We start from the raw sequence: 24,957 nt of genomic DNA, 5'->3' as shown, positions 1-24,957 counted from the left end.
GTTTCGCTTTTAATTTATACACCCCCTTTCTGTGTTGCTATACGCAAGGTGGTTTACAAGCTGGAGAAACAAGAACGATCACACATCATAGGGCAGTGTGGTCCAATACAATAAAAGCCATAATGAAAACATAACTTTACAATACGCAATGTCTATCAGATTAAAGCCATGTTGAGTAATCCATTGGAACAGAACAGAACACAGTAGCATCAAATATCAGCAAGTCATAAACGGAAATTCATTCTTCGCCACTGCGATAAATAATTGCTAAACTGTGATCAATAAAACAGAACAGCAAGTCACAATGCATAAAATACCACAATGCGTACAAAACCATGTAAAAAGATCAAATTGAGAAACAAAGACACACAACTTAGATGATAATAATAATAATAATAATAATAATAATAATAATAATAATATCCCTGAACTCTCTTCCTAGCTGCTTCCGCCATTCATAAGAATAGTCATGGTCTGGGAAAGGTTCTCAGGCTCTGGAGGGTGGGGCAAGGCAGGTGGAAAAAGCCATTGCATTATGGCCAGCAAAAAGTCTTTCTGCACAGAGAGAGTATTTGCAGTGGTAGACTGGTCCTGAATATAGAGGTTCCATTTAGCAGTAATAGCTAATGGCTATGTGACAGGACCCAATCTCCATAAGTGTCTGAGCCTTCTTCTTCGGCTGATGATATATTCTTTTTAGGGGGGGGGAATGAGGTTGGGTCAAATAGCAGCAAAGGGCTTTCTACCTGAACACGTGGGAAACTTGAAATGACAGTTTGAAGGAGTTCCGAATTTGGTAAATTTCTTAAAACTGAAAATTTCGCCCTGACTCTCAGTCACATTTCACATTGGGATTCCACTTGCCCATTTTTTGGAAGGGGGGATGCTTCTTTAACAATATCAATTCCATTTGAATTAAAAATGTAAGGTACATAGGCTTCTGCCTTGAATTTTAGCACTCATTATTGTTCGCCTTTGCAAAATTGCCCAGGCGAAGAACAATGAAAATATTAACAACCTGAAAGCAAAATGGATCTATTTGTTGTTTTTTTAAAAAATCTATCATCTCCCTATCATCTATCTATCATCTAGCTAGCTAGCTAGCTATCATCTCTCTCTCTCTCTCTCTCTCTCTCTCTCTCTCTCTCATCTATAACTATCAATCATCTATCTATCTATCATCTATCTATCATCTATCATCTATCTGTCATCTAGCTAGCTAGCTAGCTATCATATCTCTCTCTCTTTCTCTCTCTCTAATCTATATCTATATCATCTATCTATCTATCATCTATCTATCTATCTATCTATCTATCTTTTTTTTAAAAATGTTTTTATTAAACAATTTTTATAATCATACAAACAAAACATACATAAACAAACAAAAGACAAAAACAGAACAAAAAAAAAAACAAGTACCATTTCATATCCTAATTTCTTAAACCTTTCTTCTTCGACTTCCTCATGCCTCCCATTTCTGTATTCCAAATTCTAGTCAATTGCTCAGCAAATCTTCCCTTATTTTACTGTAAATTTAAGCTAATCATCCTTATTCTCCTTATCTTAACCATTACTAATAGTAACCATTTACTTTAGTCCCTATCTATCTATCTATCATCTATCTATCATCTATATCTATCTATCTATCTATCTATCATTCTTTCCATATATCTATCTATCTATCATCTATCATCTATCTATCATTCTCTCTCTCTCTCTCTCATCTATATCTCTCATCTATATCTATCTATATCTATCTATCTATCTATCTATCATCTATCTATCTATCTATCTATCTATCTATCATCATCATCTATCTATCTATCTATCTATCTATCTATCTATCTATCTATCATCTATCTCTATCTCTATCTATCATCTATCTATCTATCTATCATCTAGCATCTATCGTCTATCTATCTATCATCTATCTATCATCTATCATCTATCTATCTATCTATCTATCTATCTATCATCTATCTATCTATCTATATCTATCTATCTATCTATCTATCTATCATCTATCATCTCTCTCTCTCTCTAATCTATATCTATCTATATCTATCTATCTATCTATCTATCATCTATCTATCTATCTATCTATCATCATCTATCTATCATCTATCTATCTATCTATCTATCTATCTATCTATCTATCTCTATATCTATATATCTATATCATCTATCGAGGGTGCTGATAGCATGCAGGAAGACTGCGTTTATATTTCCCCCAATAGATCCTTTCCTCTTAACCAAGGGAGGGTTTGGCTAAAAAGAGCCCTGGTGGGGGTGGGGGTGTCTTTCTCCCACTTGAGGTTGTTGTGTGTGCAAGAGGCTGCCCGTCCGACAGCTTTCCATTGTCAGTCGGTTGTGCCGTTGCCATGGCACAGCGAAGGGAAGGCGGCTTTGGGCTGAAAGCTGAAAACAAGGATTATGACAGAGGGAGGGTTGGGCGGGGGGGGGGGAGAGAATATGGAAGGGAGAGTTTATGTGGCTGGTAGAATAAGGGACAATGAAACAGGAATCCTGTCACCCCTGACAGCCGAGGAGAGGTCTTTTCTTGAGAAGCTGGGAGGGAATGCCTCGCCCCCCCCCAAAAAAAAATATGTTCACATCTAGAACTGCCTTATGGCAAGTCGGGCTAGCCCAGCAAACAGAGTTGAGACTAGAAGACGCCTGGTTTTAATTGCTTATTTCATTTGAAGCATTTCATGCGCCTTTAAGAAGGTTCTCAGGGGCAGCTGACGAACACAATGATACGCGGTTTGTTTGGCGTCGAACATATAGGAAAAGAGAATGCAACTGAATGAAAATTAAAATTGCACACACATGCAAAATGTGGGCTGTTTCATTCACAACCCCTAGAAAAAATAATGGCTATTACTGGTGCTGGTGGATAGTAAAATTATTTTAAATGTTTGTTTTAAATATCAGGGTATTGTCCTTGAGGTCTTAGGATGTTTGTTGTTGTTGTTGTTTAGTCGTTTAGTCGTGTCCGACTCTTCGTCACCCCCTGGACCAGAGCACGCCAGGCCCTCCTGTCTTCCACTGCCTCCTGCAGTTTGGTCAAACTCATGCTGGTAGCTTCGAAAACACTATCCAACCATCTTGTCCTCTGTCGTCCCCTTCTCCTTGTGCCCTCCATCTTTCCCAACATCAGGGTCTTTTCCAGGGAGTCTTCTCTTCTCATGAGGTGGCCAAAGTATTGGAGCCTCACCTTCAGGATCTGTCCTTCCAGTGAGCACTCAGGGCTGATTTCCTTCAGAATGGAGAGGTTTGATCTTCTTGCAGTCCATGGGACTCTCAAGAGTCTCCTCCAGCACCAGAATTCAATAAATAATGCTTTTGAATTATGGTGAGGTCTTAGGATAGTCTCACTTAAAGCTGAACAAGTAACTAAGATTTTTAAAAAGAAAGGGATTGAAGGCCTTGACAGAAATGGCGAAGGAGGGAAAACGGGCTCAGTGTCCTTTGAACACATAAAGTCTCAGGTTTAATTTCCAGCAGCATCTCACCAAGTAATAATAATAATAATAATAATAATAATAATAATAATAATAATAATAATAAATTTTATTTATATCCCGCCCTCCCCAGCCGAAGCCGGGCTCAGAGTGGCTAACAACAGTAAAACGATAAAACATTCTAAAATCATTTCATTATAAAATTAATTCCAATCAAATTAATGGCAACCATTGGGCTAGAGTTCTGTGAGGATTGCCAAAGGAGGGAGTCAGGCTGTGCCCTGGCCAAAGGCCTGGTGGAACAGCTCTGTCTTGCAGGCCCTGCGGAAAGATGTCAAGTCCCGCAGGGCCCTGGTCTCTTGTGACAGAGCGTTCCACCAGATCAGTAGGCCTGATCATGTCTCCTTTGAAAGCCTGCAGGAGAGCTGTTGCCAGTCAGAGAAGACAGCACTGGGGTAGATGGAGCGCTGCAATTTGACATGGTCCCTAGGAGAGGTCAGCCTAATGACTGGAGCAGACGCAGCGAGGCGTCAGTCTGAACGACTACCTGCAAGGATGTCACAGCAAGGATTTCATGAGAGACTAATTTTAGCACTAAAGTATCTGGAAATAGGACACAAATTGGGGCAGGTCGCTCAGAGTGCTTATGAGTTAAACGAGCAGATGAGGACTGATGCCCTTCCAAAGGTAGAAGGGATGCTTTTGTCCGGGGGTCTACAAATTTGGCCGGGCCATTGCGGCCAACCCCAGATTACTGGTCAGCAGAACACTACACCCCTCCCCAAATATTTGGCAGCCTTGTTCCTGGTTACAGTCGTAACTTGGTTTCCGAACAGCTTAGTTCTTGAACGTTTCGGCTCCCGGACACCGCAAACCCGGACACCAGAGGTCCTCTGGCTGGGTTGGGATGACATGGGGTTGGGGGACCAACTTCCATCTCTTGCGGGGGCTCACTTAGTGCCAGCGCCTTCTGTCAAGAGCTTGGGTGTAACCTTCAACACCTCCCTTTCCAGGGAGGCACAGGTTGCAGCCACAGCAAAGGTGGCATTTTTCCATCTCCGCTGTATTAAGCAGTTAGAATCATAGAATCATAGAATCATAGAGTTGGAAGAGACCACAAGGGCCATCGAGTCCAACCCCCTGCCAAGCAGGAAACACCATCAGAGCACTCCTGACATATGGTTGTCAAGCCTCTGCTTAAAGACCTCCAAAGAAGGAGACTCCACCACACTCCTTGGCAGCAAATTCCACTGTCAAACAGCTCTTACTGTCAGGAAGTTCTTCCTAATGTTTAGGTGGAATCTTCTTTCTTGTAGTTTGGATCCATTGCTCCGTGTCCGCTTCTCTGGAGCAGCAGAAAACAACCTTTCTCCCTCCTCTATGTGACATCCTTTTATATATTTGAACATGGCTATCATATCACCCCTTAACCTCCTCTTCTCCAGGCTAAACATGCCCAGCTCCCTTAGCCGTTCCTCATAAGGCATCGTTTCCAGGCCTTTGACCATTTTGGTTGCCCTCCTCTGGACACGTTCCAGTTTGTCAGTGTCCTTCTTGAACTGTGGTGCCCAGAACTGGACACAGTACTCCAGGTGAGGTCTGACCAGAGCAGAATACAGTGGCACTATTACTTCCCTTGATCTAGATGCTATACTCCTATTGATGCAGCCCAGAATTGCATTGGCTTTTTTAGCTGCCGCGTCACACTGTTGGCTCATGTCAAGTTTGTGGTCAACCAAGACTCCTAGATCCTTTTCACATGTAGTGCTCTCAAGCCAGGTGTCACCCATCTTGTATTTGTGACTCTCATTTTTTTTGCCCAAGTGCAATACTTTACATTTCTCCCTGTTAAAATTCATCTTGTTTGTTTTGGCCCAGTTCTCTAATCTGTCAAGGTCGTTTTGAAGTGTGATCCTGTCCTCTGGGGTGTTAGCCACCCCTCCCAGTTTGGTGTCATCTGCAAATTTGATCAGGATGCCCTTGAGTCCATCATCCAAGTCGTTGATAAAGATGTTGAATAAGACCGGGCCCAAGACAGAACCCTGTGGCACCCCACTTCTTCTAGTCACTCTTCTCCAGTATGAAGAGGTCCCTTACCTCTCTCGCCCTGACCTAGCCACTGTGATCCACGCGACAGTCACCTCCAGCCTTGATTATTGTAACTCGCTCTACGTGGGGCTGCCCTTGAAGCTGACCCAGAAACTCCAGCGGGTGCAGAATGCCGCGGCGAGGCTCCTTACGGGGTCCTTGCTGCGGTATCACATTCATCCAGTGCTTTACCAGCTGCACTGGCTCCCGGTGGAGTACAGGGTCAGGTTTAAGGTGCTGGTTTTGACCTTTAAAGCCCTAGGCTGCCTAGGACCCTCATACCTACGGGACCGCCTCTCCTGGTATGCCCCACGGAGGACCTTAAGGTCCACAAATGACAACAAGTCCCAAGTCGCAAGGTGGTTAGATTGGTCTCAACTAGGACCAGGGCCTTTTCAGCACTGGCCCTGAATTGGTGGAACACTCTGTTCCAAGAGACCAGGGCCCTGCGGGACTTGACATCTTTCCTCAGGGCCTGCAAGACAGAGCTGTTCTGCCTGGCCTTTGGTTTGGACTCAGTCTGACCCTCATGTTTTCCCTCCCCTATGGTTTTGATCCATGGGCTACTTTTAAAATGAGGCTGCATTTTAAATTGTTTTGTTTTTTCCCCTATTATGTATTTATTGTAATTTTACTGGTGTTAGCCGCCCTGAGCCCAGCTCTGGCCGGGGAGGGCGGGGTATAAATAAAATATGATGATGATGATGATGATGATGATGATGATAGATAGATAGATGATAGATAGATAGATAGATAGATAGATGGGAAGGAAGGAAGGAAGGAAGGAAGGAAGGAAGGAAGGAAGGAAGGAAGGAAATTGTCCTCTTCAATAGTGCCTTCAATAGTGCTGTCACATGGAGATAGTCCAGGCATCCCCAAACTTACCCATCCAGCTGCTTTCGGACCACAATTCCCATCATCCCTGACCACTGGTCTTGTTAGCTAGAGATGATGGGAGTTGTAGTACCAAAACAGCTGGAGGGCCGAGTTTGGGGATGCCATCATCTGTCTCCCCAGCTTCAAACTCCTTTCTTTTTGCACTCATTGCATTTGTGCCTGGGGTGGGGGCAGCGGGGGGCACATACAGTGATGACCAGAATTGTGGAGCTTTGTTAATGTCATCTGGCTCAGGTTTTCTGCCCCCAGGGGTGCTCTTTGACCACAGGAGTGTCTTCAACATCTATTTTCAGAGCTGGCCGGGTCCTCCTGCCTGGAGGAGACAATTCACAGATTACATGGCTTTTCCCTGAGTTTGGGTAAAGCACTCGGCTGCCAGCAGAGAAAGACTTTCTCCTCTGGTTCCCTGCTCTCTCCCGGTCCCCTTGCCACTAATCCAGCGCCCTTGCTCTCTGGGTTGGACGAGGCGACGGATTTCGGGAGGTGCCTGTCGCTCAATTACATAAGAGCATTTCCTTGCTAAATCTGGACGGCTTTCTGCTTTCTCGGCGGTTATATAAAGGCATTGGGGTGGCCAGGGTTGAGGAGACCCCTCCCTCTCCGTCAGAAAGCCCCTGAAGCCATCTCTACGAACACCCACTCTTCCACCCCCTCCCCCTCTGCCCCATGTGCCAACTTTCCTCGCATCATCTTCTGCTGCTGCCTTTCAACGGATCGGCAAATTCTGCTGAAATCTCCAAAACCAGAGCAGGCTCACTGGAAAGGAAGCCCAAAATCAGGGGTCAGCAAGCTTTTTCAGCAGGTCCACTGTCCCTTAGACCTTGTGGGGGACCGGACTATATTTTTTTGGGGGGGAAATGAACGAATTCCTATGCCCCACAAATAACTCAGAGGTGCATTTTAAATAAAAGGGCACATTCTACTCATGTTAAAACATGCAGATTCCTGGACCCTCAGTGGACCGGATTGAGAAGGTGATTGGGCCAGATCTGGCCCCTGGGCCTTAGTTTGCCTTTGTTGTTGTTTAGTCGTTTAGTCGTGTCCGACTCTTCGTGACCCCATGGACCAGAGCACGCTAGGCACTCCTGTCTTCCACTGCCTCCCGCAGTTTGGTCAAACTCATGCTGGTAGCTTCGAGAACACTGTCCAACCATCTTGTCCTCTGTCATCCCCTTCTCCTTGTGCCCTCCATCTTTCCCAACATCAGGGTCTTTTCCAGGGAGTCTTCTCTTCTCATGAGGTGGCCAAAGTATGGGAGCCTCAGCTTCAGGATCTGTCCTTCCAGTGAGCACTCAGGGCTGATTTCCTTCAGAATGGATAGGTTTGATCTTCTTGCAGTCCACGGGACTCTCAAGAGTCTCCTCCAGCACCATAATTCAAAAGCATTGATTCTTCGGCGATCAGCCTTCTTGATGGTCCAGCTCTCACTTCCATACCCATGCCCCAAATGCTTGTCTTAAACATGTTCCTCCACACATTTCATGGCATTTCCTCTCCCTCCTTGCCCCTCGCTCTTTATTTTGGGGTATAATTCTGCATAAGAACGGAACGCGGCATTGCCTGCACAGCTACTCAGAATTAATCTCCCTTTCGTTGTTATTATTTTAATGAGAAAAAGGCAAGTTTCTGGATCTTGTGGTTGTGAAAATCTGTTAGGTTGGTTGGGAGCAGCGCCTGTAGAAATCTCAGAAGCCAGTGGAGTTACTGAATAAGATTTCGGGAGAGGGCCTTAACTCCTTGGAAGATCATATGCTTTGCATGTAGATGATCCCAGGTTTTATCTCCAGCAGGCCCAGGTAGGGCTGGAACGGTCTGAAACCCTGGAGAGCTGCTGCCAGCCAGTGTGGACAACATCAGTGCAGGCAAGATCAAGGGTCTGACTGTGTGTATGGCAGCTCTGTAGGTTCCTATACTCCACTGACTAGGAAAGGTGGCTTCCATGTTTAGAGTAGCTCTCTTAGAGTTCCCCTTAATTAGCAAGAGCTAACTAGCCTATGCAAAGACCAAAAAATCAGGCAAATAGTAGTAATAATAATAATTTATTACTTATAGCCCGCCCATCTGACTGGGTTTCCCCAGCCACTCTGGGCAGCTCCCAACAAAATACTACAAACACGATAAAACATCAAGCATTAAAAACTTGCCTAAACAGGGCTGCCTTCAGATGTCTTTTAAAAGTCAAATAGTTGTTTATTTCCTTGAAATCTGATAGGAGGGTGTTCCACAGGGCAGCTGCCACTACCAAGAAGGCCCTGTGCCTGGTTCCCTGCAACCTCACTTCTCACAGTGAGGGAACCGCCAGAAGGCCCTCGGCGCTGGACCTCAGTGTCCGGGTTGAACGATGGGGGTGGAGACGCTCCTTCAGGTATACTGGGCCAAGGCAATTTAGGGCTTTAAACACTTTGAATTGTGCTCAGAAACGTACTGGGAGCCAATGTAGGTCTTTCAGGACCGGTGTTATATGGTCCTGGTGGCCACTTCCAGTCACCAGTCTAGCTGCCGCATTCTGGATTAGTTTCTGGGTCACCTTCAAAGGTAGCCCCACGTAGAGCGCAATGCAGGAGTCCAAGCAGGAGATAATTAGAGCATGCGCCACTCTGGCGAGACAGTCTGTGGGCAGGGAGGATCTCAGCCTGCGTACCAGATGGAGCTGGCAGACAGCTGCCCTGGACACAGAATTGACCTGCGCTTCCATGGACAGCTGTGAGTCCTAGGCTGCATATTTCATGTAGGTTCCAGAATTTGATTCGCAAGGGGAGTCAGAATTCTGATTCTTCTTTCCCCTCTTTTCTTCTTAGCTCAGAGCCCTGGCTGTAAGCAGAACAGGTTAAGAGCAGTGGACTCGTAATATGGTGAACCGGGTTCGCTTCCCCGCTCCTCCACATGCAGCTGCTGGGTGACCTTCGGCCAGTCACACTTTTTGAAGTCTCTCAGCCTCACTCACCTCACAGAGTGTTTGTTGTGGGGAAGGAGGGGAAAGGAGATTGTTAGCTGCTTTGAGACTCCTTAGGGTAGTGATAAAACGGGATATCAGATCCAGACTCTTCTTCTTCATCATCATCATCATCATCATCATCATGTGTGTGCATGCCTCAGTTTCTCCCAAGGCTAGGATAAAGGTAAAGGTAAAGGGACCCCTGACCATTAGGTCCGGTCATGGCTGACTCTGGGGTTGCCGTCCTCATCTCGCTTTACTGGCCGAGGGAGCCGGCCTACAGCTTCCTGGTCATGTGGCCAGCATGACTAAGCCGCATCTGGCGAACCAGAGCAGCACACGGAAACACCGTTTACCTTCCCGCCGGAGTGGTACCTATTTATCTACTTGTACTGGTGTGCTTTCGAACTGCTAGGTTGGCAGGAGCAGGGACCGAGCAACGGGAGTCGTCCCCCCCCGTCGCGGGAATTCGAACCGCCGACCTTCTGATCGACAAGCCCTAGGCTCTGTGGTTTAACCCACAGCACCACCCACCACCGGCTAGGACGCCTGGAGCCAAACCCTAGGCTGTCTCACTTTAACTCCTGGATAGCTCAGTTGGTTAGCGCATTGTGGTGATAATGCGAGTTCAATCCCCATATGGGACAGGTGTATTCTTGCATTGCGGGAGGTCGGATTCGATGATCCTTGGGGTCCCTTCCTATGAATCCTTTTACAAATATTGTTGTTGTTTAGTCGTTTAGTCGTGTCCGACTCTTCGTGACCCCTGGACCAGAGCACGCCAGGCACTCCTGTCTTCCACGGCCTCCCGCAGTTTGGTCAAACTCATGCTGGTAGCTTCGAGAACACTGTCCAACCATCTCGTCCTCTGTCTTCCCTTCTCCTTGTGCCCTCCATCTTTCCCAACATCAGGGTCTTTTCCAGGGAGTCTTCTCTTCTCATGAGGTGGCCAAAGTATTGGAGTCTCAGCTTCAGGATCTGTCCTTCCAGTGAGCACTCAGGGCTGATTTCCCCAGCCACTCTGGGCGGCTCCCAACAAAGACCAAAAATACACTAAAATATCACACATTAAAAACTTCCCTGAACAGGGCTGCCTTCAGATGTCTTCTAAATGTCAGGTAGTTGTTTATCTCCTTGACATCTGATGGGAGGGCATTCCACAGGGCGGGTGCCACTACCGAGAAGGCCCTCTGCCTGGTTCCCTGTAACTTGGCTTCTCTCAGTGAGGGAACTGCCAGAAGGCCCTCGGCGCTGGACTTCAGTGTCCGGGCAGAACGATGGGGGTGGAGACGCTCCTTCAGGTATACTGGGCCGAGGCCCAGAGTGGGTTATAACAATATAATAATAATATTCAAATCAGTTAAAACAATTTGCAATTTAAAACCTGCAAATATACCTCAGTGGCCACAGTAAAGAGATTCACCTTCAGAATCTGATGAAAGCTCTACAAGGAAGGCACCATCGTGGTTTTCTATGCTTTCCTAAAGACTGAAGTCCTAACTCATCTGCCTGCCATTAATTCCACAAACTCCACCCCTCCTTATTTATGTATTTATTAACTCTCCCCGCCGTGACCTCATTTGCCATCCGGGGGTGGATATAGTCTATCAGTGCAAAGGAAGGAGTTTATTCAGCACCACGGAGAGCAACAGCCCCCAATCCTCACATTAAAGTGCTGGTCTTCATCTGCTCTCAGGAAAAGTTGGGTCCGGAAAGTTCAGGGTGGTTGTGGTTACCCAACTACCCTAATAGCTCCTGAAGGAGGGGCACCCCAGATTCTTATAGGAGCACCCAGCTTGAGACTGTTCTAGGTCACTGGTGGTTTCTTTCCCCATGTTCTTATGAGTTGGAGTTATTGCGTTCGTATATTTGCCAACAAAGGTCCGTATAGCTCAAGCTATGGTTTTCCCAGTAGTGATGTATGGAAGTGAGAGCTGGACCATAAAGAAGGCTGATCGCCGAAGAATTGATGGGCGGGGTACAAATAATAAATTACTATTATTATTGGGACCTTATGGAGAAGGTTGGGTATGAGATCTTATAAATTAAACCGTAAAATTAATTAAATAAAAACAGCATAAGGGCGCCTTCTTCCCCTTTCCTTGCAAGGGGGTGGACTAGGTGGCGCTCAGGATCCCTTCCAACATGACAATTCTATTATTCTGCGATTCCCTACCCCTGCCGTGGCAAAATAAAGCCCTTCAGATCCTTTTCCCGGCGCACTCTTCCCTTTCAGTAATGCACCTCTTCAACGCCAAGGGAACAGAACTTGCACCTCAGTTTCGTGCAAGAGAAAAGCAGGATTCTGATGGGAGCCCAGTCTCGGTTTCTGCATGCTTTTCTCACATTCCTGGGACAGCACAAGATTCTCCCAGGGAGGTGCTGGTCTGCTGCCAAAGACTTCCTCTTCCTGTCATGTGCTGGTCTGCAGTACATAAAGCTGTGATAAGATGGTGACTCCCAGCCCTCCTTCAAGACACAGAATTGAAAAGCCTTGCATGGGTGGCAAGATATAAGAGTCCCTCTACCCTACCCTCCTGACTTGCTTAAAGTTCAAGGCTTCTGCGCCAGATATTTTTATATATATATATATATTTATTAGTTTTTTAACATATAATTTTCAACAGAAAATAAGCATACTTTTACATCTTATTCAATTCAATTCAACTTCCATCAGTCCTGTCTGAAAATTTTCCAATCTAATCTCTCAGTATGCATTTCTTATTTTCCCTATTACAGTGGTACCTTGGGTTACACACACTTCAGGTTACATACGCTTCAGGTTACAGACTTCACTAACTCAGAAATATTACCTTGGGTTAAGAACTTTGCTTCAGGATGAGAACAGAAATCATGCTGCGGCGGCGCAGCAGCAGCAGCAGGAGGCCCCATTAGCTAAAGTGGTGCTTCAGGTTAAGAACAGTTTCAGGTTCAGAACAGACCTCCAGAACGAATTAAGTACTTAACCCGAGGTACCACTGTAAATTTCAAACTCATAACCAATATCTCTATCTCTTCCTACTTTGTAACACTTCGTATATTTCTCCTTACAAAACTTCTTGTAGTCCTACTAGCGTAATTTGTTGATTACAGTTGCTCTTCAAATAATTCCTATACTTCTTCCAAACTTCTGTAAATCTCTAGTCCCGCAGGTTTCAAATCCTTCCTGTCATTTTGTTCAATTCTGCATAGTCCATTTATTTCGTCTGCCATTCTTCTTTCGTCGGAATTTCTTCTTGCTTCCATTTCTGGGCTAACAATACACTTGCCACTGTTGTTGCATATAAAAACAGTTTGACATCTTGTCTATTAATGTCTTGGCCTCTGCACCACATATTAGCTGCTCCCGCCTTGCCCCAAATGACAAGGTTTTAGTCCGCTACCCAAAATTCTAGACGAACCACGTGGAGGTTTCGATTCATTTTTGATTCGTTGGTTGCGTTTCTGTGTTGCTTCTCGCTCACACACGTCCCAAAGCGGCTTACAAATAATCAGGACAACGTAATCGAACATCACAATCGCATCATAGATCGTAGGGAATCATCTACAAATCATCAGCGAAACAACCGCGTTCTATAAAACGCTGTTAACGAAACAACTAAAAAATAATAATAAGCTAAGCGGCAGAGCCACAGCAAAAGGCATATTGTAAGAGTCCCAAAGCACTTGTTGTTTAGTCATTTAGTCGTGTCTGACTCTTCGTGACCCCCTGCACCAGAGCACGCCAGGCACTCCTGTCTTCCACTGCCTCCCGAAGTTTGGTCAAACTCATGCTGGCAGCTTCAAGAACACTGTCCAACCACCTCGTCCTCTGTCATCCCCTTCTCCTTGTGCCCTCCATCTTTCCCAACATCAGGGTCTTTTCCAGGGAGTCTTCTCTTCTCCTGAGGTGGCCAAAGTCTTGGAGCCTCAGCTTCAGGATCTGTCCTTCCAGTGAGCACTCAGGGCTGAATTCCTTCAGAATGGATAGGTTTGATCTTCTTGCAGTCCATGGGACTCTCAAGAGTCTCCTCCAGCACCAGAATTCAAAAGCATCAATTCTTCTGCGATCAGCCTTCTTTATGGTCCAGCTCCCAAAGCACTACAACTCTCATAATCCACAAGAGAATATTAATGACAACACCAGTCTGGCAACCCAGAACAAACTAAACACTACGGCATGTGAATTTTAAAATAAATAAATAAATTCCAGAGGTGGCGCCCTGATTGCAGCGGGATTAAATCTCTATGGTGTGGCCCTCCAGCTGCCAGGTGGTTTGTGTGGCTTCCTCAGAATATTTTGAAATCGGGAATTTGCCTAGATGTCACAGATCAATTCCAATCCAGCAGATTTGACCGAAATTTAGTTAACAGTGGTAAAAGGAAGCTGCCAAGATTAGTTGCAAGTTGCATGAATATCTCAAAAGTCTGCCCCCCCCATAGCTAAAAAGTGGCTGAAATATTTGATGGTTGGAGGAATCAATGAAGTAAGCTTTGTTGTTGTTGTTTAGTCGTTTAGTCGTGTCCGACTCTTCATGACCCCCTGGACCAGAGCACGCCAGGCACTCCTGTCTTCCACTGCCTCCCGCAGTTTGGTCAAACTCATGCTGGTAGCTTTGAGAACACTGTCCAACCATCTCGTCCTCTGTCGTCCCCTTCTCCTTGTGCCCTCCATCTTTCCCAACATCAGGGTCTTTTCCAGGGAGTCTTCTCTTCTCATGAGGTGGCCAAAGTACTGGAGCCTCAGCTTCAGGATCTGTCCTTCCAGTGAGCACTCAGGGCTGATTTCCTTCAGAATGGAGAGGTTTGATCTTCTTGCAGTCCATGGGACTCTCAAGAGTCTCCTCCAGCACCATAATTCAAAAGCATCGATTCTTCGGCGATTAAGTAAGCTTAATGTAGTTCAAATGTTATATGCAAGCAAATACTAATTTTAGCCTGTCCAAAGATCTGTGCATAAGAGAGATGCGTGCTTCATAAAGGGCAGTTGGCTTGCAGAAGTTAATCACAGCTTCGGGATGGCTCTGTTCAGTCTATAGCATTTACTCCTGTGTTTATTTTTTTAAAATAGTTTTCATTTGATTTTTCAAATATAGATTCATAACAAAACCAAATACCTCTCCCTATACAGAGATTTCTCTGAATCTCAAGACCTCCCCCTCATGTCAGCATTTTCAACCGCATATAATATCAAATCTATATTTCATATCCATCCATATTCTCCATAGAGTTTGTTACATTACAAGTGAGATTAAAATCCTGCTCATGTTTTCATCTGCTTACAGTGGTCTGTTAAATAAATTACACTGGTTTCCCATTCTTTCTTGAAGTTTTTCTCTTCTTGGTTCCTGAGCTTTCCAGTCAGTTTTTGCCATTTCGGCGTAACCCAGCAGCTTAGTTGATGGTTGGGGGAATCAATGAAGTAAGCTTAATGTAGTACTTCTTTCCATCTCTTACTTCCGTGTTTTAACTCTGCGGTCCCTCTGCCATTCTGCTAAGGTAGCCTTGCAGCCTGTGGAACCTAAGCAGTTTGAAGGCCCTATAGGTGGGAAAGCAGGAATATATATTAAGGTTACCAGATTTTTTTCAAAGAATCCGGGGACGCCTTTTTCTTTTTGAAAAGAGAAAAAAAAGTTATTTAAAAATAATAATTAAGAAGCAATATCTTCTCTGCTGTGGTCTCCTCTGTCGCGCGGCCTTCCTCTGGGCCCCGGCCTGTTCTCTTGGTGCGCTAGCCGCCATGGAGTAGGCTCGGGTCAGGCCTGGGTTCGGCCACGTGTCCTTGCCTTCCTGGTGCTCTCCAACCTCTCCTCCTCAGCGGCGGCGGCGGCACAGCAAGGTCCGGGCTCCCCCCTTTTTCTCCTTCCTCTTGCTCTCTCTGCCTTCTCCTTCTCCTCTCCTCCTTCTCCCTGCATTGGCTCTGGGGTTTTCCTGGCCCCGGAGCGCCGCTGGGCAGTCGGCCGGGTGGCCGGGTGCTCTCACTCCCAGCTCAATTTGGGTTGTGGGGGGGTGTCAGTGGTTCCCCCAGTTGATGCACTGGGCGTCCCTGGTTCCCCCTTGGCAGTGGCAGCAGCAGCGGAAGTCTCAGCAGCCCAGAGCCAGCCTGGTAGCACAGTTGGCTCTGGCTTGCTTCAGGAGCTTTGTCGACAATGTTTAGGCGACACGATGACCATATACATCCATAATAGACAATCTATAGAATTCCTTCAAACAATAACAAGTTCAAAATGAAATCTTAGACTCTGAAAGTCTTTAAATGAAGCGAGGTACCAAACTTTGTACGATGAAAGATAAGCTGTGAAGCTTTGTGTATTCAGCAAATATGATGTCCAACACTGAACAGTGATTCCCGATATTGACTACTGTTTCGTAGATCTTCGTCAGTTTGGTGGGAGAATATAGAATTGCTTCATAAATTGAAAATAGAATTTTATAGACGATGACCTGCATGACATATCACTTTACAAAGATTATAAACTGTGATACAAACAGTAATGAAAAAGAGTACATACCTCATCTTATTTTGTGAATGAAAATATCAAATGCTGTGGAACACTGCTCATGTAATAGTGTAGTCACTGCTACTAACAATAATTTTTGAGAAACAAATAAAGCCGACTCCAGGTGATGCTAATAACAATGAGGTTGAGTTTAAAGGTACAGTGCTTCAGGAGCTGCCCGCTGCAATGGCGCCCGCCATGTTGCCTCGCCGGAAATCCCCTTATGATGTGTCTTGTGCTGTTGAACCCATCACACAATATTCATTCCCTATTAATAAATCTGCCACTCTTAAAATATAAATCCGGGGACATTCCGGGGACGGATGATAGATTTGTAAATCCGGGGACTGTCCCCAGGAAATGGGGACATCTGGTAACCATAATATATATAGGTAAAGGTAAAGGGACCCCTGACCATTAGGTCCAGTCGTGGCCGACTCTGGGGTTGCGGCACTCATCTCGCTTTATTGGCCGAGGGAGCCGGCGTACAGCTTCCGGGTCATGTGGCTAGCATGACTAAGCCGCTTCTGGTGAACCAGAGCAGTGCACGGAAATGCCGTTTACCTTCCCGCCAGAGTGGTACCTATTTATCTACTTGTACATGACGTGCTTTCGAACTGCTAGGTTGGCAGGAGCACGGACCGAGCAACGGGAGCTCACCCCGTCGCAGGGATTCGAACCGCCAACCTTCTGATTGGCAAGCCCTAGGCTCCGTGGTTTAACCCACAGCGCCACCTGCGTCCCTGTAATATATATACCTGTACGTATAAATGAAACCTCCTCCTCTTCTTCTCTCGTTTCCCCCCAACGCAGGCCAAGGTGATTGTTCCCAACAGCACAGCTGGGCTGATCATTGGCAAAGGCGGGGCCACGGTCAAGGCCATCATGGAGCAGTCTGGAGCCTGGGTGCAGCTGAGCCAGAAGCCTGAGGGCATCAACCTCCAGGAGCGCGTGGTGACCGTCAGCGGTGAACCCGAGCAGATCCACAAGGCGGTGGACATCATCGTGCAGAAGATCCAGGAGGACCCGCAGAGCAGCAGCTGCCTCAACATCAGCTACGCCAACATCGCTGGCCCCGTGGCCAACTCCAACCCCACCGGATCCCCTTACGCCAACTCCACGGACGTGCTGCCAGCCGCCGCGGCCGCAGCCACCGCTTCGGGCCTGCTGGGCCACACCAGCCTCGCCGGGGTGGGAGCGTTCCCGGCCGCCCTGCCGGGCTTCTCTGGCAGTGACCTTTTGGCCATCAGCACGGCTCTCAACACCTTGGCGAGCTACGGATACAACACCAGCTCTCTGGGGCTCGGCCTCAACTCAGCCGCCACCTCCGGAGTGCTGGCCGCCGTGGCCGCCGGCGCGAATCCAGCCGCCGCCGCCGCCGCCAACCTCTTGGCTTCCTACGCCAACGAAGCCTCCACCAGTACCACCACCCCGGCCGGCGCCGTGGGGGCCTTCACGTTGGGTTCCCTAGCCGCTGCCACCGGGGCAGCCAATGGCTACTTGGGGACAGCCTCTCCATTGGTGGCCAGCTCCTTCTTGGCCACAGAGAAGCTGGTGGAAAGCGCCAAAGATATGGTGGAGATTGCCGTTCCGGAGAACCTAGTGGGCGCCATTTTGGGGAAAGGCGGCAAGACGTTGGTGGAATACCAGGAGCTGACGGGCGCCCGCATCCAGATTTCCAAAAAGGGGGAGTTTATCCCGGGTACTAGGAACCGTAAAGTCACCATCACAGGCACTCCGGCCGCTACGCAAGCGGCGCAGTATCTTATCAGCCAGCGAGTAACGTATGAGCAAGGAGTCCGAGCCACCAATCCGCAGAAAGTGGGATAAGAGAAGGCCAGAGGGAAGTCTGGGGGAAGGAGTAGAATTCAAGTCAATTCTTTAATCATTAAAATTGTAACCTACCCAACACCAGCCCCAGTCCAGTGTCCATCTCTCTCTCTTACACACACACACACACACACACACACACACACGCCCAGCATTCGTATTCCTGGACCTTTATTTCGCCAATGGTGCAACCTGTTTGTGTGTGTGTGTATATATACAGATATATATACATATATACACACATATATATGTATATATATATGGCGACATTTTCTTTTCTTTTTGAGCTGATATGGATTTTAATAGAAAAAAAACATTTTTTAAGAAAACAAGAAATTCCTCTTTCTTTCCCTCTTTATTTCTGAGTTTCTTAACCAAGAATCACGATTGTGGGGAGGGGAGATCTGTCTCGTAATGTTTCTTGCCCCCCAACTACCCAGAGTGTAGATCAACTTCCGAATTCCTTGATGGGGAGCGGGCACCTTGTATCCCTCTTCCGGGCCCACGCAGAGCATCAACCTCTGTAGATGCTCCGTAGGCGGGGTTTTCAGAATATATAGCTCTATATCGAGGGAAGCAGAGATGGGGTTCATATCATGGCACAACGGTTCACAAAGTGACATCTGCCCCATGACCTTGAACTCTGAAATTGATGCAGCTCTTTATTTAATACGCCTGCATTTCGTAGTGAAGCTAAACATGGGTTTTTCCTACCTGTAGGTAGCGTGGCTCATTCTAAGGTGAGGTTGAGGTGTTGGACTGGAATGGGCTCTGCGTTGGGCAAACGGCTTGGTTGAGTTGATAGGCTTTCCCCCCTTTGATTTTCGCTTTCTTGTTTTGGTCCCTTTGTTTGTTTTACAATTCTTCTATGCATAGTTTCATTTCGGAGGGGAGGGGAAGCGTGTACATCCTTCCCCCCCCCCCCCGTTTCTCAGCCCTACTAATCAGAAGAAACAAAACAAAAAGGCAAGGTAAATTTGTTCAGAAAGTTGTAGGTGATGGTGTCTTTATCCCTGTTTATACTGAGGATAATTTTTGGTGAGCCGTGAGTCTGGACGGAGCTCTGAGCTTGTGAGCTTCCTCCTCCTGTGAATGGATGAGCGCCAGCAGGGCCTCGTTTCTGCGGATGCGGAAGTCGCACTCCCATCCCCGTGACAGGTGATTCAAGCTACTTTCTCCCTGGGTGTCGCGAGGCGGAGGCCTCCTTTGATGTGCTTGGCTACTTCCTGTTGTGGCGCCTCTCAGGAATCCCGATTTCTCAGCATCGGGGAGTGGCACTTCCTGTGAGGCTACAATACCCCACATAGGCAAGGCCTCTGTTTTCTTGCGTTCGGAGAGCAAGGAGAAAGGAGCTTCACTCGGTTTCTCAGAGCTTCCCTCGGTTTTTGGGAGCCAAAGTCTCGTTTTCTTTCCGAACGGCCACAAAAAAACTAGGAAGAGAAGGGCCATTTTGACTCAGCCCTGGGTGCAGCTGTCCAGCCAGGTGTGATTGGTCCATCCTTCAAAGGTAGCACAATTCTTCTTTCCCCTTTGCCTACACAGTGGAAGCCCGAGGGCCTCCTAAGATGCATGGAGACAGCTGCCATTGTCAGTATTAGCTCTCTTGAGCAGCACCTGGAAGAGCAGAACTGGAGGAGAGCCAGTGTGGTGTAGTGGTTAAGAGCGATAGACTCGTAATCTGGGGAACTGGGTTCGCTTCCCTGCTCCTCCACATGCAGCTGCTGGGTGACCTTGGGCTAGTCGCACTTCTCTGAAGTCTCAGCCCCACTCACCTCACAGAGTGTTTGTTGTGGAGGAGGAAGGGAAAGGAGAATGTTAGCCGCTTTGAGACTCCTTCGGGTAGTGATAAAGCGGGATATCAAATCCAAACTCTTCTTCTTCTTCCGAAATAAACTATATGTCGACAAGGGGGCTGTTGAAGGCCTCTTTGGACCCCCCGCCCAATTGCAGTTTCCCTTCAACCCACTGCCCCTCCCGCTGACCTAACTATAAGCAGTATTACCAGCGGGGAGAAGGGCCTTTATTCCCAGTGACTGGCCCAGTAGGGAACCCAGTTCCCTGGCAGTTCCTGTTTCCGGCGCCCTTGGGACGGTGACAGATGCCGGGCTTGAAACCCGAGAAATGTTGGGGTACGGTTGGTTGCAGCAGCAGTGCGACTCCCCCTTTCTGGACCGTCATCCCCCCACAACCCGAGTGGCGGCTTTCAGTTTGACAGCCCGATCACAGGGCTTTCTCTGTGTTTCTCTGGCCTCTTATCCCTCCATATTTGCCGGCCACTCAACGCTGTCGATCACCTTTCCCACCCATTCACTCGCCCTCAGAAGGGCAATAAATAAATCAGGGTTATCTCCCTGCTATGTTTACATATAGGGCTCGCAGCAACCTCTTTAACTCCCGGAGAGGCTGTAACCCTATCTGCTTTTTGAAGGTGCCAGCATTTTAAATAGGAACATCCCTCACCCCGGCTTCTGTGTCGCGTGTGTGTCTGTGTCATACTCCCTTGTGGGAACCTTAGGAAGAGCCCAGGGTTTGCCAGAAGGCTGAACAAAACCTGAAGCATATGTGGTGCAATGTCGAACACTGGGTTGCATCAGTCTTTGTCTTTCTTTCTTTCTTTCTTTCTTTCTTTCTTTCTTTCTTTCTTTCTTTCTGTTTTCGATTAAAAGGTTGCTTGGAAGTTATGTTTGACAGGGGTAGGGTCCCTGCTGCCAGTTGCTCTGGCGGCGTGGCTGTTTCCCTGTCCCAGAACGGGACGACTTCCTGCGTCCAGTTCTCAAAATGTGAAGTGGATGTCTACCTCGTCACCCGGACCTCACCGTGATGCGGCGTACCTGTGGCACGGTGCACGACTTCCTTTTGAGCTGCGCATCTTGCAGCCGTCGTGGCTGACGCTAGCCTGTGGTGCGGTACTATCTGGGGGTGACCTAACTTGAGCATCTCTGCAAACGTTGGCTTGTTTGTCGTAAGGTTGGCGGCAAGAGATTTCCGTGCAGCTGAATTTGAGGGGAAGAATCCCGTTTGGAACGGCTGAGACGTTTCGAATTGGGTCAGGAGCCAACTGGGGCATATTGGCGAAGAATCGGGGTGGGGTGGGAGACGAGCGAGAGCAATGATGGTGCCGTCTAACCTTCTGGCGGCTTCTCAATGCGCTCATAGCTTTTGTTAGCACAAATATTATCTCTTGCAGCCTAGACATGCAACTCTCCTCCTGACCGCAGCTTTGAGGTGTGGACTTGTGCAATATTTCGCCCCCTGCTAGAAGGGAAACACTTCCTCCCTGGTTCTTTCTGAAGCACGGGGTAAAGTTGGGAGTCGGAGCGGTTGGGAGACTTCTGCACTTTCCCCCACTTTCTCTAGGCACCTAGGTGATTTTGTGCAAGGGTCAGGCGAGGCCGGCGCTGGGGCCGACTCTGGCCGAGAGATGGGCCCTGATTTGGGGAGGCAGGGGACTTGTTGCTTATTAAGTCTCAGTTCTGTTTTCCTTCTTAGATTGAAAGGAGGGTCTTAAGGCTCTAAAACCACTAGGGAGCAAAAAATAAATAAAAAACAAAAAACTCAAAATGTGAAACTTAAATACTAAAAAAATAAAATAAAAATAAGGAAGCAATATCTATATAGCATCTTGCACTGATTTTATGGAGGGAGGGAGAGCTGCCACAGCCAGCGTATTATCCGAGAAAGATTTTGCCGGTCAGTGAAAGAAATGGCCAGTGACCTAATGCTTCTATTGACACTGGCTGAGATTCCGGGCCGCCCGGGTGGTGTTTTATTCTTCTTAAACGGTGAACAAAATATTGCTGCTGTTTTGCAAGTGTGTTGCATATCAAGACTTTTTGTCGGGTGGGGGCGGGGAGGAAGACGAGGAAATGTTTTTGTGCCAAACTCTTAGTCTGCGTCTTTTTTAATACTATGGATGTGTAAGACAAAAAGGGAACCCCCTGCCCCAGCACCCCTATTGTCCCAATGCTGCAGATATTTTAACAGTGTATTCCGAGGCTGTGATTTCTACTCCTTCCTGCTGTTTCTCCCCCTCCCCTCCTGCCCCTCCCTTCTACTATGGGATCTCAGGAGCACTTTCATTATCCAAATTCCGTGCCAAGGAAACCCCAATTCCGCGACAGAGAAAATGTGGATTCTGCAACCTGGGTGAATTATGCTCATGAGACCAGTTTGCATATTTTCTCTTATGCTTCCCCATTTTTTGCAGAATGCCCCCGACTTCTGCTAGCGATGGGGAGGGACAGGACGTTTTGCACTAAAGCACCCCCACCCCAGCCTGGGAAGCTTCCTCAAACTTCTCCACTGCTCAGAAGCTTTCAATTGTATTTTTGAAGCCATGTGGATCAAAAAGTCCCTTCCCCCTTTTCCCCCCTTTCCTTTTCCTAAACGGAAACTGAGATTAAGGAGCTGTGACCAGCATTTGATTCCCATCCAGAAGTGCCAGTATGGCCCCACGATCATGGCTGCCTGGGGCCACGGGTGCCACGCAGTGTGCATGGCCCTGGCACTGAAATTTGTGAGTGCCCAGGAATTCTGTGGGTGCTTGGGCACCTAGGGCCCTAGGGAATTATTCCCATCTTTCTACAGAATTAAAATAACTCTAGAATCTCCCAACAAGGACAGCAAACGCCCATCTTGGCTTGTGACTGAGTTGCCCACATTGCCGAGCATGTTGCAGAATTTTTGTTGCGCCTCGGGAGACGCGGAATACAGTCCCGTCTCTGCTTTCTGAAGTTGCGGAATGCAGTCTGGTCTACGGTAATCTGGATTGCAGAATTACCTGCTGCAGATTGTTATGATTCTCACTGACATTTTGACTGGAATGAATCCCCTGTCTGTTGGCCCTCGGGCCTCCGTCTGAGGAATCAAGGCCTGCACTCTGCTAGGAGATCCATTGAGCTGAACCGTTTGGATTCCAGCACGGAGAACTCCTAGCACAAGATAAGAATGGCCTGGAGGTTTCTATATGTACCAGGCACTGGCTTTGATTGCAAAAAAAGGCTGGGGGACAAATCTGGCTGTCGGCTCACAATTCTCTTTCCTGCTTCCACCTAAACACCACCCTTTTGCATGAGAGAGAGCATGTATCTTCTGGCAACTGACTCACATGCCCAAAAGTCCATGAAGCCCTTTCAATTTTATTTTTTGGGGTCTTCTCTGCAAAGGTGAGCGTCTCCATGGGCTCACGGTGTCCTTAACTTGGGGACTCACTTTGGCCAACAGAACTTGCACACAGAGCTCCCTGCTGAGAATGCCCAAATCCTTTTGGTGCTGAGACCCCTCCTTCAGCCAAGTAGCTCTTTCTGCAAAGGTTTCCTGGACCTGGTTCCCCTGAACCGAATAGGAGCTGAGCTGTGCAAGGGCAGGGCCACTGTGCACATCTCCTGTCCATACCACAAGAGCTAGTGCAGGAGAACTTCCCCAGTAAATTCTTCGCTCCTCCCCACCCGCTTCACTCTTCCCTTTCAAATCCACAAAATGAGTTTTCGTCTTCTTTTATTTGAGACTCTGGAAGGGGTGGGGGGAGCAACAGGGAACCATTTCTGGCCCCTGCAACTTGGGAATGATTAACTGCAGCCGTCCTCAACCTGGTGCCCCCCAAATGCTTTAGTTGTGGTTGAAAACATCTGGAGGGTACCAGTCTGGGGACGGATGGATTACTGTATCATACCAGAATGTCTTTTTGGTGGAGCAATTAACCATCAAGAATAATACTGACATATCCTGTTTTAAAAAGATGCACTTTCCCTCACATTTTTGAAGTGCCAAACTTTTATTTATACAGAACATGCAGCTATTTAAATTTTTTTTTAAAGGGAGAATTGTTGGGAGGGGTGGGGGTGGGTGCGTTTTGATATTTTAAAACTTTTTTTTTTAAAGCAAAGAGTAGAACTTGTTGATGGATCTGAAATCGGGATCCATAGTGACTTTAAAAACAGAACAACAAATAAATAAATGTTTATTTTAAAGAGAGACCTTTGAGGTCTTTTCTGCATCTGTTGGGAACCTCTATAGTTCTTCTGATGCTAATCTCTAGTAAGTGGGATTCCTAAATACTTTGCAACTTCATTTGAGGGGAGCCGAGTTTGTCTTCTGGCTCCTTATATGGGAGGTGGGATATCTGCTCAGTGAAACAGTGTTTGCTTTGGTTTGATTTGGTGAAATCTGGTGAAACACCTTACTGATTTAAGAGCAGGGAAGGGTTCCTTAACTCTGCTTTAGCCGAAACTCCTACCACCTTGTAGATATTGTGGTTTTGCAGTAAGGGTGTAAAAAAAATGAGAGGGGGCAGGGTATGTGGGGGGGGAGAGACCTTTAAAAACCCATCTTATACTGTAGATTCACACCCAGCATTTTCTGAGCTCTAGCGAATGGTTGAGATCCTTCCTCCAGCAAACCGGGTCATTGTTGCAGGTTGGAAAACATCTCTCTCTCTCTTTTTGGATACCCAGTGGGAACAATCTATTAGTTGAAACTTGTGGGGTTCTAGCTTTGTCCTGCCAAAGTCCCTTCCATTGTTTCCCAGTAGAATTACTTCCTACTCAGCCTATTTCTTCAGAATTAGGTCTTGTGGATTTTGGTGGGATGAACTTGCAGAGTGAATTAGAGGTCCCTGTCGTGGCTGGATGTTCGTCTTGGCTGTAGCCGGTGTCTCTCTTGCTGTTTTCCGTGCTGGGGTGTGATTCTGTTCCCCCTCCCGTCTCAAATCCCCTTAAGTCTGACCTGCTTGAGATACAGTTCTCCTGGTGTACCTATTTTGGCCATAGCCATGACTTTGATGGCCAGGAAAGAGGTGGAGGGATCAGTGTCAATGCGTATCTCTGAATGGTTGGGTTTTCTGCCTCCTCTCTCTCCACCAGATTCCACTACCAGGATTTACCAGTACTTCTTGATTCCCCTTCTTCCCTCCTAATTTTATTAAGTTTCGAAAGCGCTGATTCCTGGGTGTTTCGGTCCCTCGACTCCTAATCTTCTCCACACACTGGTGCTTGTGGGAAGGCCTGCCGTGTCGGCAGCTGAGGTTTGCAAGCTTTCTATGTGCCAAATATGAACCAGACTTTTATGGATTCAATAATGGAAGCGTTCCTGAAAAGGTCAACCATGGGGGGGGGAGGCGTGGCATGGCTGGACTTTACGGCTGCCCTCCCACCCCAGTCTAAAGAGAAACTCCGCTGTCCCTGCTGCCCCGTTCTGGGATTGCCCTGTGAACCACTCACAGCAGCTGTCTCAAGCCAAACAGGTGCAGGCAGTGCTCCATGCTTCC

The 24,957-nt window shown here is 47.2% G+C and overlaps 2 protein-coding genes across 2 annotated transcripts in view; both read left to right on the top strand.

Annotated features, from left to right (window-relative positions):
* NOVA2 (NOVA alternative splicing regulator 2) overlaps positions 1-17,777 on the top strand; it is a 67,607-nt gene extending 49,830 nt beyond the window's left edge. Inside the window, exon 4 of the mRNA XM_053401849.1 lies at positions 16,677-17,777. Coding sequence (XP_053257824.1) covers positions 16,677-17,693 — 1,017 coding nt within the window. The 3' untranslated portion in view covers positions 17,694-17,777. The remainder of the gene's footprint in view (positions 1-16,676) is intronic.
* Positions 1-24,957, top strand: part of CCDC61 (coiled-coil domain containing 61) — a 107,444-nt gene that overhangs the window by 4,672 nt on the left and 77,815 nt on the right. The window lies entirely within an intron of this gene.

This window comes from Podarcis raffonei, chromosome 8 (genome assembly GCF_027172205.1).
Source record: "Podarcis raffonei isolate rPodRaf1 chromosome 8, rPodRaf1.pri, whole genome shotgun sequence".
NCBI classification, from domain to species: Eukaryota; Metazoa; Chordata; class Lepidosauria; order Squamata; family Lacertidae; genus Podarcis; species Podarcis raffonei.
Note: the sequence above shows the minus strand (reverse complement) of the source record. Positions and strands in the feature narration are given on the sequence as shown.